The 13,849-nt window shown below is 47.9% G+C and overlaps 1 protein-coding gene across 3 annotated transcripts; it reads left to right on the top strand.

Moving 5' to 3' along the window:
* Positions 1-364: 364 nt before the first annotated feature.
* Positions 365-5,888, top strand: LOC148002696 (uncharacterized). Of its 3 annotated transcripts, none has more exons than XR_015633202.1 (3): positions 365-589; positions 1,738-1,894; positions 4,886-5,888. XR_015633202.1 is itself a non-coding variant. In XM_087577244.1 (3 exons), exons 1-3 carry the CDS (start codon positions 3,249-3,251, stop codon positions 5,058-5,060), a joined length of 792 nt encoding a protein of 263 aa, XP_087433370.1. In that variant the 5' UTR covers positions 3,152-3,248; the 3' UTR covers positions 5,061-5,888. The 3 variants fall into 3 exon arrangements, 2 of the variants coding, with proteins under 2 accessions (XP_087433370.1, XP_087433369.1); XM_087577244.1 differs by lacking the exons at positions 365-589; positions 1,738-1,894 and adding exons at positions 3,152-3,738; positions 4,414-4,540; XM_087577243.1 differs by lacking the exons at positions 365-589; positions 1,738-1,894 and adding an exon at positions 3,152-3,738 and having other exon boundaries at positions 4,414-5,888.
* The last annotated feature ends 7,961 nt before the right edge of the window (positions 5,889-13,849 follow it).

The raw sequence follows: 13,849 nt of genomic DNA, 5'->3' as shown, positions 1-13,849 counted from the left end.
GAACACTGAGTACACAGCGGCTGCCAAGCAAGATATGTTTGGTTGAAGGCCTGGCAACAGGACGACTTCGGTTGAGCACCTGACAATGAAAAAAAGCCCCAGGAGAGGTCCCACACCCTGGTGGGGGGCCGAGTCAGTCGTTATGTTCCAAGAAGGTAGCTAAGAAACTTGCCCCCGGGCTGAACCCTTGGGGGGCCGAGTCAGCCGTTATGTTTCAGGAAGGTAGCTAGGAAACTTGCCCCCGGGCTAAACCCTTGCCATATTAGAATCCACCAATTATATCCCTGTAACCATGCATCTGCTTCTGTATGCTTGCTTCTGCTCCCCAAAATCCTATAAAAGCCCATCCTTGGTTCCGTGGGGTGCGCCAGTCCCCCGAGTGACTGAAGCGCCCGCAGGTGCCTGTGCCTGTGTATCCCGACAATAAACCAAATCCTCTTGCTGATTGCATCCTGTGGTGTCTCGGTCTGGTCTTTGGAGTTGGAGGGTCTCCATCCTGAGGGAAAGTTCTCCCTGAGAGCTTTTCATTTGGTGCGTTGGCCGGGAAAGGAGATCCTCCACCCAGGGACCACCGACCACCCACTGGGAGGTAAGCCGGCCGGCGTCTGTCTGTCTGTCTGATTTTGTCTCGTTCTGCCTTATTCTGTCTGTTCTGTGAGCGCTCAGCCAGGTCTGTTCTGTGAGCGCTCAGCCAGGTCTGTTCTGTGAGCGCTCAGCCAGGTTGTTTGGAATTTGGGCGGGACGAAGAAGGAGCTGACGAGCTCGGACTTCTCGCCCCGCAGCCCTGGAAGACGTTCCAAGGGTGTTGGGGCCCGACTTTTCGGGGCCCAATCTGGGAGAGGAGAAAGATCCGGACTAACGGCACTCTGTCTGTATTTTTGGCTTTCAGGGGGCCCCGGACCTTTGCCACCTCCATCTGACTTTTTGCTTTCAGTTTGGTACCAAAGCCGTGCAGCACGCCTGTCTGTTGTTTGTTTGACTGTTGGTGTTGTTTGTTTTCTCTGTGTTCTAATCTTCCTTAGAACTAACATGGGACAGTCCCTAACAACGCCCCTAAGTCTCACTCTTGATCATTAGAAAGACGTCCACGACCGGGCACACAACCAGTCCGTCGAGGTTAAAAAAAAAAAAGGAAAATGGCAGACTCTCTGCACATCCAAGTGGCCCACTTTCGGAGCGGGATGGCCAGTGAATGGCACATTTAATAAGATCATTATTTTACAGGTTAAAGATCGGGTCGTCCACGGACATCCTGACCAGGTTTCTTATATTATCACTTGAGAGAGTCTCGCCTTAAACCCCCCCCCGGGCGGAACCCTTCGTGGACCCGAATTGGCCTCCCCTCAACCCCCAGCCTGTCCCCTCGGCCCCGCCCGGTCTGCAGGCCACGTCTTAAGAAACCTCTCCTCCCGGCAGACCCAAACTCCCCTCTCATAGATCTTCTCTCTGACAGGCCCGGCTAAAATGGAGGAGGCAGAGCCGCCGGCCAGATCAGTTGCCGGGCCACAGTCTGATAAGGGTTTCTCCCCTGTCGCAGGGAGATTACACAATAAGCGCGAGGTGATGCCAGATTCAACCTCCCAGGCTTTCCCACTTAGACAGGGAACTGGTGGCCAGACCCAATACTGGCCGTTTTCAGCAGCTGACATTTACAATTGGAAACAACACAACCCTTCTTTCTCCAAAGATCCGGTGGCACTCACCGACCTAATAGAATCTGTTTTACTTACCCACCAGCCTACTTGGGATGACTGCCAACAGCTCTTACAGGCCCTCTTAACCTCAGAAAAAAAAACAAGGAGTGTTCCTAGAGGCCAGAAAGCATGTTCTGGGAGATGATGGGCGTCCCACCCAGCTGCCTGAGGACCAAACTGGGATTTTAATACAGCTGAAGGTAAGGGACACCTACGCCTTTATCGCCAGTTGCTTCTAGCGGGTCTCCGAGGGGCTATACGACGCCCTACTAATTTGGCTCAGGTAAAACAGGTATTACAGGAAGCAGGGGAAACTCCCTCCGCCTTTCTAGAGAGACTTAAGGAGGCCTACCGTATGTACACTCCCTATGACCCAGATGACCCAGGACAAATGACAAGTGTCTCTATGTCCTTCATCTGGCAGGCTGCTCCAGATATCAGGACTAAGTTACAGAGGTTAGAAAATTTGCAGGGCTATACATTACAGGATTTACTTAAAGAAGCTGAAAAGATTTTTAATAAGAGAGAGAATTGAGTCGAATCTTGGCCGCCGTAGTTCAGGGCCAAGAAAGGAAGGGAGATAGGGGGGAGCTCGAAAGGGGCTGAAGCTGGATAAAGATCAATGTGCCTATTACAAAGAGAAAGGGCACCGGGCCAGAGAGTGCCCCAAGAAGCCTGGCGGACCCCGAAAGCCTCGACCACGAACCTCCCTCTTGGCTCTAGATAAAGATGAGGGAGGTCATGGCCAGGAGCCACCCCCCCCTGAGCCCAGGGTAACGCTTAAAGTTGGGGGGCAGCCGGTTACTTTCCTGGTAGACACAGGAGCCCAGCATTCAGTCCTCACCCAAGCTTCAGGACAACTCAGCGACCGGACGGCCTGGGTACAAAGAGCTACTGGTGAGAAACAATACTGATGGACTACGGACCGCCGGGTTCAGCTGGCTACCGGTAAGGTGACCCATTCCTTCTTACATGTTCCGGACTGCCTGTACCCTCTGCTGGGCCGTGACCTGCTCACCAAACTAAAAGCACAAATTCATTTTGAGGAAGGAGGGGCCCGAATAACTGGCCCCCACGGAACTCCCCTTCAAGTTCTAACCCTATGAACCGGGACAGGACACTGGCTTGGGCAGACTGGTGGGATGGGGTTGGCGCTCCAACAGCCCCCCTTAATTACAACTCCAGTCTCCATAAAACAATACCCCCTGTCACATGAAGCTTATCAAGGTATAAGGCCTCACATTACGAGGCTTCTGGATCAAGGCATCCTAGTCCCCTGCCGGTCGCCTTGGAATACGCCTCTTCTGCCTGTTAAGAAACCCGGCACTAGAGATTATAGGCCAGTACAAGACTTGAGAAAGGTCAACAAGAGGATAGAAGATATTCATCCGACTGTTCCAAACCCTTACAATTTGCTCAGTAACTGTTCATCGATGAGAAACAGGGGTATGCTAAAGGGTCCTAACACAAAGGTTGGGACCCTAGAAACGCCCTGTGGCCTACCTGTCTAAGAAATTGGACCCTGTGGCCTCCGGCTGGCCACCGTGCCTAAGGATGGTGGCTGCTATTGCTGTCCTGATCAAGGATGCTGAAAAATTGACTTTGGGACAGCCACTCACCATCCTAACACCCCACGCAGTGGAGGCCTTGGTAAAGCAGCCCCCAGACCGCTGGCTCTCTAATTCCCACATGACCCACTACCAAGCCTTGTTACTGGATGCAGAACAGGTTCAGTTTGGGCCCGTAGTCGCCCTCAATCCTGCCACCTTGCTTCCTCTACCAGAGGAGACAAAACAGCATGACTGCCTACAAATCCTCGCAGAAGTACATGGAACCAGGCCGGACCTATCGGACCAGCCTCTTCAGAATGCTGACCACACATGGTACACGGATGACAACAGCTTCTTGGCAGAGGGAGAGCGAAAGGCTGGAGCTGCGGTCACTACGGAGGACAAAGTGATTTGGGCGAAAGCCCTGCCTGCTGGTACCTCCGCACAACGGGCTGAACTCATCGCCTTGACTCAGGCGTTCAAGATGACAAAAGGTAAGAGGCTAAATATATATACAGACAGCCGTTATGCCTTTGCCACGGCACACATCCACGGGGAGATCTACCGGAGGCGGGGGCTGCTCACATCTGAGGGTAAAGATATGGCTAAAATTCTGGCCCTCTTAGAAGCCCTATTCTTGCCCAAAAGACTGAGTACATTGTCCAGGACACCAGAAAGGGCACAACCCAGAGGCACGAAGAAACCGGCTGGCCGATGCCACGGCGCGAAAAGCGGCCATGAGCAAACAAATCTTGCCCTTAAATAGCCCAGACCAACCCACGCCCCCACCAGTGGGACAAACCAGTTGGGTTTATGCCCATGAGGACATAGAGCTCCTAAAAAAATGGGGGCCATCTACCACCCTCAACTAAAACAGTGGGTCTACAAAGAAAAGACAGTTATGCCAATAAAAATGATTTTTGAATTGATCTCCTTTTTACATAAATTAACCCATTTGGGGTTTAAGAAGATAAAAACCTTACTAGATCGGGAAGAGATAAATCTGTGTTTTTTTTTGAATCGGGACAAAGCGATACAAAAGGTGACTGAGAGTTACAAAGCGTGCGCTCAGGTTAACCCGGAAAGGACCATGATTGGACAAGGAGTTCGTCCTAGGGGACACCGTCCCGACATCCATTGGGAAATTGATTTTACTGAAATTAAACCAGGTATATATGGATACAAGTATCTCCTAGTGTTTGTAGACACCTTCTCAGGATGGGTCGAAGCCTTCCCCACAAAGCACGAGACTACAAAAATGGTCACCAAGAAGCTCCTCGAAGAAATCTTTCCCAGGTATGACATGCCTCAAGCGTTGGGGTCGGACAACGGGCCCGCTTTCGTCTCCCAAGTAAGTCAGTTGGTGGCCAAATTGCTGGGGATTGATTGGAAATTACATTGTGCCTATAGACCCCAGAGTTCAGGTCAGGTAGAACACATGAATAGAACAATTAAGGAGACTTTATCCAAACTTACGCTTGCAACTGGCTCAAAGGATTGGGTGGCCCTCCTTCCCCTAGTTCTATATCGGGCCCGGAATACCCCGGGCCCCCATGGTCTAACTCCTTTTGAAATAATATATGGAACACCACCCCCATTTGTCCATTTCTTTGATTCAAACATTGCTGATTTTGCTGACAGCCCTTCTCTGAGGGCCCATTTACAGGCCCTACAGATTGTGCAGAGAGACGTCTGGAGACCTTTGGCCACTGCTTACCAGGACAAGCTTGAGCATCCGGTGGTGCCACACCCGTTCCAGATTGGAGACACCGTGTGGGTGCACAGACACCAGACCAAGAATCTCGAGCCACGGTGAAAAGGACCCTACACCGTCCTCCTGACTACCCCGACCGCCCTAAAGGTAGACGGAGTCTCGGCTTAGATCCACACACCACACGTCAAGGCAGTCCGGTCTGAGGAATTGACTAATCACAACACTACACCCCAGACATGGAGAGTTCAGCGCATTCCAAACCCCTTAAAGTTAAAACTCCTACGTGGCTCCTCCTAGCCCTTTTGTGGCCTAGAGTCAGTGGGGGAATAAGCCCCCACAGACAGAAATTTCTTGACCAAGTCGAGTGAAAGATTTCACTCAAAGTTAGCAAAAAAATGGGGGAATGAAAGACCCCAGCTTAGCAGCAGTAACGCCATTTTGCAAGGCTGTACTTAAGATGACTGGTTCAGGGAAAGGTTAGAACACTGAGTACACAGCGGCTGCCAAGCAAGATATGTTTGGTTGAAGGCCTGGCAACAGGACGACTTCGGTTGAGCACCTGACAATGAAAAAAAGCCCCAGGAGAGGTCCCACACCCTGGTGGGGGGCCGAGTCAGTCGTTATGTTCCAAGAAGGTAGCTAAGAAACTTGCCCCCGGGCTGAACCCTTGGGGGGCCGAGTCAGCCGTTATGTTTCAGGAAGGTAGCTAGGAAACTTGCCCCCGGGCTAAACCCTTGCCATATTAGAATCCACCAATTATATCCCTGTAACCATGCATCTGCTTCTGTATGCTTGCTTCTGCTCCCCAAAATCCTATAAAAGCCCATCCTTGGTTCCGTGGGGTGCGCCAGTCCCCCGAGTGACTGAAGCGCCCGCAGGTGCCTGTGCCTGTGTATCCCGACAATAAACCAAATCCTCTTGCTGATTGCATCCTGTGGTGTCTCGGTCTGGTCTTTGGAGTTGGAGGGTCTCCATCCTGAGGGAAAGTTCTCCCTGAGAGCTTTTCAAAGAAGAGAATCCTGGCTGCAAAGCAAAAGCCCTTTCACTTTCTTAGTCACCTGAGGTCACACGGTCACACGGTCACACGAAAACTCACTCAGAGCAGGATCTTTGAACAGAAGTATTTGGGGCTTGAGTCATGTCAGCAGTGATTTGCTGAATAACTAATGGTGGTCTAAAGGGCCTTGCCCTAAAGTGTGCATATTTTATATTGTAAAAACATAATAATGAGACAAAGGACTAGGTCAAGAACAATGCTGATTTGCCTCTCCATTGCTTCCTATCCCCAGTAGTCCTCTGTTCCGCATTTTACTTCCCCATTCGTTTACCAGTAACACAAGAATACATTTAACTAAAATGTTGACCAGACTCGACAGACAGAATAATCCTCTACAGCCACGGTCAAACACCTGGTTAGAGCCAGACAACTGGGTTTCATTTCCTTATGAAATTTCAGTAACTCGTTAATCAAAACCTGACACTACCCAAAACATCCTTAATCCCCAAAACCACTCCTTCTATTGTTTAGATTCATATTGATGTACTAATTCTTACCTTAACTACATTTTCTTGCTAACGTAGTTTGGTTGAAACAAAACAGATAAGAAGGCTGGTGCAATGGCACACGCCTTTAATCCCAGCGCTCGGGATACAGAGGCAGGAAGATCTCTTGAGTTCCAGCCCAGCCAAGGCTACGAAGTGAGACCCTGTCTCAAAAACAAACAAACAAACAAAAACAGAAGACTGTTTTACATAATGGAATCTTGTTCAGGGCTACAGAAATGAAATTATAGTACGAGTAGAATTGGAAAGTTTTATGCTGAGTGAGGCAAGCCAAGCCCAGAAAGACAAACACTGTATGTTCTCTTGTTTGTGCACCTTAACTTCAAATCTCTCTGTGTGTTTGAACCAGAACGAGTGTAAAAAGCCAGCAAACTAGAAAGGGGCCAGCAGGGGAATCAGATGCCCAAACGGAGGAGGGGCAGCAGAACATGGGTAACATGAAAGGCGATGGGCCCACCGAAGGTTTAACAGGGATGGCCGTATGAAATAAGGAGAAGAGGAAAGTTAACCAAACAAAGGGTGTGTGGAAAAGCACCATAGAAACCTATACTTTGTAAGCCAGGCTGCTCCTCCAGAGGGCCAGAATTCCATTCCCAGCATGCATGTCATTAGGTCACAACTTCCTATAATTCCAGCTGCAAGGGACCCAATAACTTCTGGCTTCTGAGAAGCTCACATTCACCCGAACGTTTGCACATACACATAGGTGAAAATTATATTATCTCTAACTGTTTGTGTTGGGACAGAGATAGCCTACGTGGCTTAAAGATAAAAATCCCAGAGCACAGTGGGAAACATCTCTTTACCGCTGGCAGTGGAAGCCCCAGAAGTTACCAAGCAACAAGGAGCTTACCAGAATTTGATGTTCAGATGTTATTGTTGGGTATACCACACCGTTTACCTGTGTGACAGGGTGAAATCGAGATGGAAGCGAGCTTGAAGCTTCCTCACTGCTGGCTAGACCATAATGCTGGACCGTGTTTTACACAGGCTTCAGCGAAATGACAACATTTTCCCCATCTGTGAACCCCATGGATACAGCACTAACACTCTTGGCAAGATGTGCCCAGCAGCACAGTCGCATGACGATTACTGGGATAACCTACCTCTCTCTGCCTGTATCTGAGGCCTGCTCCACAGAAGGGACACATGCCTGCTACTGTAAATCTACTCAAAAGCTCATTTCTGGGAAAGCCATAAGGAGGTGGCAGGGTGGCAGGGGACTGGGGGGGGGGGATTTACTACCTGCTCTTTAGTTAATCTCACACAGCCTTCCAAGTGTCTACGTCTGTAGGCAAATGCCACTCTGAGCCTTAGAAAAGCTTTTCTGCGGTGAATAATGTATTTTGTGAACGGAGCCTCACTGCTGCTCAAGGTGCCTAAAGAGGACATTTACACCACGTCCTCTAAGGCTCAGGCATATCACAGAAGAATGTGAGAGCAGGAAGACAGGGAGAAAGGCTGTCATCCAGGAATGACATAAACACTACAATCATGACCTCATCACAACGGTGGTGGCCAGCACTGGCTTGCACAAGAGGGTGTGTCAAGACTCGAGCCTGACTGGGAGGCGATGGGGGCAGTCATTGCACTCAGTTATGCAGTTACTGGTGAGTCCACCAGGCTCCAGTGGATCCTTACAAACACAGGCTCACACAGATGGCCCTGGTTAATTCGGCAGGTCACAAAACAAAAAGAAATGTGGGAAAGGGATGTGTAGAGAGAAAGAGGTGCTGACAGGATTGGGAAGGAGATACGAAAGGGTGAGTGGTGATGATAATCAGAATGTGTTTTGTAAATGATGAAGTCGTAGATGAACAAATTTAATTAATAATAAAAGAACTGAGAAAAGAAAGTTTGGGTATATGATTGAAGTTCTGCAGTGTGGAAAAGTCTGAGGGCACCATTAGCACCAACGTGATCCCCTGTGATATTGATTGCAAGTGCACACTCATTGCCAGGTGACTGCACCTGATGCCTCAGGGGGTCCCATGTGAGCTCCAACCTTTGTACCAGATTGCTGTGGATCTGCAGGGCACAGAGGGGACTCCAAGGTTTGGCATCAGCATAAGCTTAGCTAACACCCATACAGCAGGGACCCTTTTGAGGCCCTGGACATAGGACACCGAGGAAAGGGAAAGAGGCACTGAATATTTTCATATTTTCATGAATCAAATCTCTTATGGAAATTTGCCCAATCGTTTCCAACTGTTCCAGAAAGGAAGGCTACAAGAGTGCTGGCTGGAGGCAAGATCATCTAAAGATAGAGCCCATGGCTGCTGGCAGTCAGTGTGCACACTGTGTTCTGCGCCTAAGCCCAAATAACTGCCTGTGAACAAGAGGAAAAGTTCAGGCATTCTGTGTGTCTCCAGGCTGCAACACCGTAAGCCACAACCAAAAGGGAATATGAAAGGGAAAGAAAGGGAGGAGTGTCTCCCACACTAACACAAAGTTCCTAAGGGCTCCGGGAAAACAGAAAAAAAAAAATACAAATTAGGAAGAGAAAGATAATAGATCACCTCCCATTGGACTGTCCAGATGTTCCCGGTGCAAATCTGAGTTGGGAGAGAACCAGTGGAGTGTCCCGGAACACCTGTGGACGCATACTGGGTCCTACATTTGGGTGCAACAAAGTGGTCTGGGGACTCAGGGTTAGAAAGAGAAAGTGAGAGCTTCGGAGTTAGCTCAGCGGTAAGAGAACTTGATGCTCTTTGCAAGGACAACTAACTGGAACCCCAGCACCAGTGATCCAGCACCCTCTTTGGCTCTTGTGGGCACATGCATTCATGTGCACACACCCACAAAAACCACAGACACATACATATAATTAAAAACTAAAGTAGACCCTAAAAAGAAAAGGGGAACAGAGGAAATGGTAGGGATGAAAAGATTTAAATTATTAGGGAAGAAGGTAGGAGTGGGAGGGAGAATCAGCTGAAACAGAACGTACTGGGGGAGAGTGGCATAAAAGCCTATTTTATGAACTAACTAAAATGTGTACTCTTCTTTAAAGAATTTGAACAGGGGGCTGGAAAGATTGCCTGACAGTCCAAAGCACTTGCTGCTCTTACAGAGGACCCCCAAGTCTGTTCCCAGCACCCACATGGCCACTTGCAGCCATCTTTAACTTTATTTCCAAAGAATCCACTGCCCCCTTTTAGTCTCTAGGGCCACTGCATGTATGTAGTGCACAGACATACATGCAGGCAAAACATCCACACACATGAAATAAAACTGGATCTTTTTTTTTTTTTTTTTGATTCTTTTTTTCGGAGCTGGGGACCGAACCCAGGGCCTTGCGCTTCCTAGGTAAGCGCTCTACCACTGAGCTAAATCCCCAGCCCCAAAACTGGATCTTTAAAGAGAGAATAGAATATCAAGTGGTACCCACCTTTAATCCCACCACTGGGAGGCAGAGGCAGTCTATCTTTGTAAGTTTGAGGTCAGTTTGGTCTACACAGAGAGTTCTAAAACAGCCAGAGCTACATAAAGATACCACGTCTCAAAGAGAGACAGAAACAGACAGACAGACAGACAGACAGACAGGCAGGCAGGCAGGCAGGCAGGCAGATGTGTGCTCACACAGAGAGAGACAGAGAGACAGGGAGAGAGGGAGAGAGGGAGAAAGGGAAAGAGAGAATGAAGGAAAGAGGGAGGGAAGGAGGGAGGGGGAGAGAGAGAGAGAGATTGAATAGAGAGAGTTTCACTAAGTTTTCTGTATGGTCAGATAATTCTGCTCTCAAAAGCCATAGGCTCATGTTATATAACAAAGATTGACCTTGAACTTGAGATCATTCTGCCTCAGTTTCCCAAGCACTAGGATTATAAGAGTTTGCCACGTTTAGTTCTGAAAGTTGGAAAAAAACCTTAAGCATGAAGATATATTAGAGCTAAGACCTGTTAATCAGATAGCTCCATAAGGTTAAGGGAGAGAGAGAGGGAGAGAGGGAGAGAGGGAGAGAGGGAGAGAGAGAGAGAGAGAGAGATACACCCCGGGTTTTATTTTATGAGTGACATCCAGGGACTGGAGAGACAGCTCCATAGATAAAGTCTTAGCAGCACACTTAAGACTCCAACAAACGGGAGGATCCCAGCCCGCAGCAGCTCTCTGCTCCCAAACTCCGTGGGAGAGAGACCTCACCGCCTGATCAGGTGGGCACTCCTGAGGCTGCAGAGCGGAGGAGACCACCAACACTGCCCACCCCTGCCCACATCCCTGGCCCAAGAGGCAACTGTATAAGGCCTCTGGGTTCCCGTAGGGGAGGGCCCGGGAGCGGCAGGACCCCTGCGCCTGAGACACCGCCGGAACCTGAAGGAAACAGACCGGATAAACAGTTCTCTGCACCCAAATCCCGTGGGAGGGAGAGCTAAACCTTCAGAAAGGCGGACACGCCTGGGAAGCCAGAAGAGACTGCACTCTGTGCACATCCAGACGCCAGAGGAAAACACCAAACGTCATCTGGAACCCTGGTGCACGGAGGCTCCCGGAAAGAGCGGCACAGATCTTCCCAGTTGCTGCCACAGCGGAGAGGACTTGGGCAGTACCCCACGAGCAAACTTGAGCCTTGGAGCCGCAGGTAGGACCAACTTTTCCCCTGCAAGAAACCTGCCTGGTGAACTCAAGACACAGGCCCACAGGCACAGCTGAAGACCTGTAGAGAGGAAAAACTACACGCGAAAGCAGAACACTCTGTCCCCATAACTGGCTGAAAGAAAACAGGAAAACAGGTCTACAGCACTCCTGACACACAGGCTTATAGGACAGTCTAGCCACGGTCAGAAATAGCAGAACAAAGCAACACTAGAGATAATCTGATGGCGAGAGGCAAGCGCAGGAACCCAAGCAACAGAAACCAAGACTACATGGCATCATTGGAGCCCAATTCTCCCACCAAAGCAAACACAGAATATCCAAACACACCAGAAAAGCAAGATCTAGTTTCAAAATCATATTTGATCATGATGCTGGAGGACTTCAAGAAAGACATAAAGAACTCCCTTAGAGAACAAGTAGAAGCCTACAGAGAGGAATCGCAAAAATCCCTGAAAGAATTCCAGGAAAACACAATCAAACAGTTGAAGGAATTAAAAATGGAAATAGAAGCAATCAAGAAAGAACACATGGAAACAACCTTGGACATAGAAAATCAAAAGAAAAGACAAGGAGCTGTAGATACAAGCTTCACCAACAGAATACAAGAGATGGAAGAGAGAATCTCAGGAGCAGAAGATTCCATAGAAATCATTGACTCAACTGTCAAAGATAATGTAAAGCAGAAAAAGCTACTGGTCCAAAACATACAGGAAATCCAGGACTCAATGAGAAGATCAAACCTAAGGATAATAGGTATAGAAGAGAGTGAAGACTCCCAGCTCAAAGGACCAGTAAATATCTTCAACAAAATCATAGAAGAAAACTTCCCTAACCTAAAAAAAGAGATACCCATAGGCATACAAGAAGCCTACAGAACTCCAAATAGATTGGACCAGAAAAGAAACACCTCCCGTCACATAATTGTCAAAACACCAAACGCACAAAATAAAGAAAGAATATTAAAAGCAGTAAGGGAAAAAGGTCAAGTAACATATAAAGGCAGACCTATCAGAATCACACCAGACTTTTCGCCAGAAACTATGAAGGCCAGAAGAGCCTGGACAGATGTCATACAGACCCTAAGAGAACACAAATGCCAGCCCAGGTTACTGTATCCTGCAAAACTCTCAATTAACATAGATGGAGAAACCAAGATATTCCATGACAAAACCAAATTTACACAATATCTTTCTACAAATCCAGCACTACAAAGGATAATAAAGGGTAAAGCCCAAAATAAGGAGGCAAGCTATACCCTAGAAGAAGCAAGAAACTAATCATCTTGGCAACAAAACAAAGAGAAGAAAAGCACACAAACATAACCTCACATCCAAATATGAATATAACAGGAAGCAATAATCACTATTCCTTAATATCTCTCAACATCAATGGCCTCAACTCCCCAATAAAAAGACATAGATTAACAAACTGGATACGCAATGAGGACCCTGCATTCTGCTGCCTACAGGAAACACACCTCAGAGACAAAGACAGACACTACCTCAGAGTGAAAGGCTGGAAAACAACTTTCCAAGCAAATGGTCAGAAGAAGCAAGCTGGAGTAGCCATTCTAATATCAAATAAAATCAATTTTCAATTAAAAGTCATCAAAAAAGATAAGGAAGGACACTTCATATTCATCAAAGGAAAAATCCACCAAGATGAACTCTCAATCCTCATCTTCGGTTGGTTTATATACAAGTGTGCAATTCCTAGGCTTGAAAGTAAAATGATGCTATCTGGTGCTGGATAGAGGAGCCTTATTTTTTATTATGGCAACTTGCTATTTTTGTAACATGGTTATTTGGTTGAACACAATAAAGTACATTAGTAACTGGAAAAAAAAAAAAAGACTCCAACAAACGTCAGGAGCCAGATGCAGAGGCAAGCATCTGCGATCCCTGCCCTTATACAGCAAGGTAGCAGGCAGGGCTAGGGATCGTCCAGAAGCTCAGGGGCCGGCTGGCCCAGCAGCAGGAAGAGAGGTTCTTCCTGACCAAGTGAGAACTGATCTCCACAAATAAACAAGTGCAAGGTAAATGTCTACTGAGAGATGGAAAGGAGAAACTCAGAGAGTCACTAATTCATTCTCCGCCCAGACAGAAATCTCCACAAGCCTTGCTTTCCAAGTATTGACTTTCCCATCTAAATGCATGAAGAAAAAGCAAGGTGCCTTCCGTGGCTTCACTAATCTTTGTAACAAAGGTCACCCACAGTTCACCCTAAAAAGTATCTAAATTTAGAGATTTGCTACTGGAGCAAAACGTCCATGCACCAGTAATAGAACAAGACAGGCTTTCCAAAGTATGCCAGGTATGTGCTTGCAATGCTGTCACTGCGGGACCGGGCTCTGTGCCTGTGTGCTGGTGACCTGGGAGACCTCAGCCTTTTCTAGGCCAGTTACAGAGTGATCTAGAACTGCAAGTAAATAGACATGGCTTTTCACACACATTGAAAAGAAACACTCAGGGGCTTGAGGTGTAAGCCCAGGGACAGATACCCCACCAGCATTTGTGTTACCGTAAATTTGGTCCTCCAGCACTCAGCATTATGAATAACGAATAAATAAAACTGTTATTTCAGTACTTCATACATGCACATAATAGGTCTTTTTATGTCAAATTATTACTAGAAGAAACACAGATCTCTTCAACCTCTGACCCTCTGACCTGTGTTCTACAGCTCAGAGTCAACCCTGGTTTAAGCTGTCACGTCACCTTTGTGTGAGGATACT

Source organism: Rattus norvegicus, chromosome 11 (genome assembly GCF_021556685.1).
Source record: "Rattus norvegicus strain SHRSP/BbbUtx chromosome 11, alternate assembly SHRSP_T2T, whole genome shotgun sequence".
Lineage (NCBI taxonomy): Eukaryota > Metazoa > Chordata > Mammalia > Rodentia > Muridae > Rattus > Rattus norvegicus.
The sequence above is the reverse complement of the archived record's forward strand: the minus strand, read 5'-3'. Positions and strand labels throughout refer to the sequence as shown.

Coding starts and splice junctions, on each gene's coding strand:
- LOC148002696 (XM_087577243.1), top strand. CDS start 3,249: ATGGTGGCTGCTATTGCTGTCCTGATCAAGGATGCTGAAAAATTGACT. Junction 3,739..4,413: donor GGCGTTCAAGATGACAAAAG/GTAAGAGGCTAA, acceptor AAATTAAACCAG/GTATATATGGATACAAGTAT.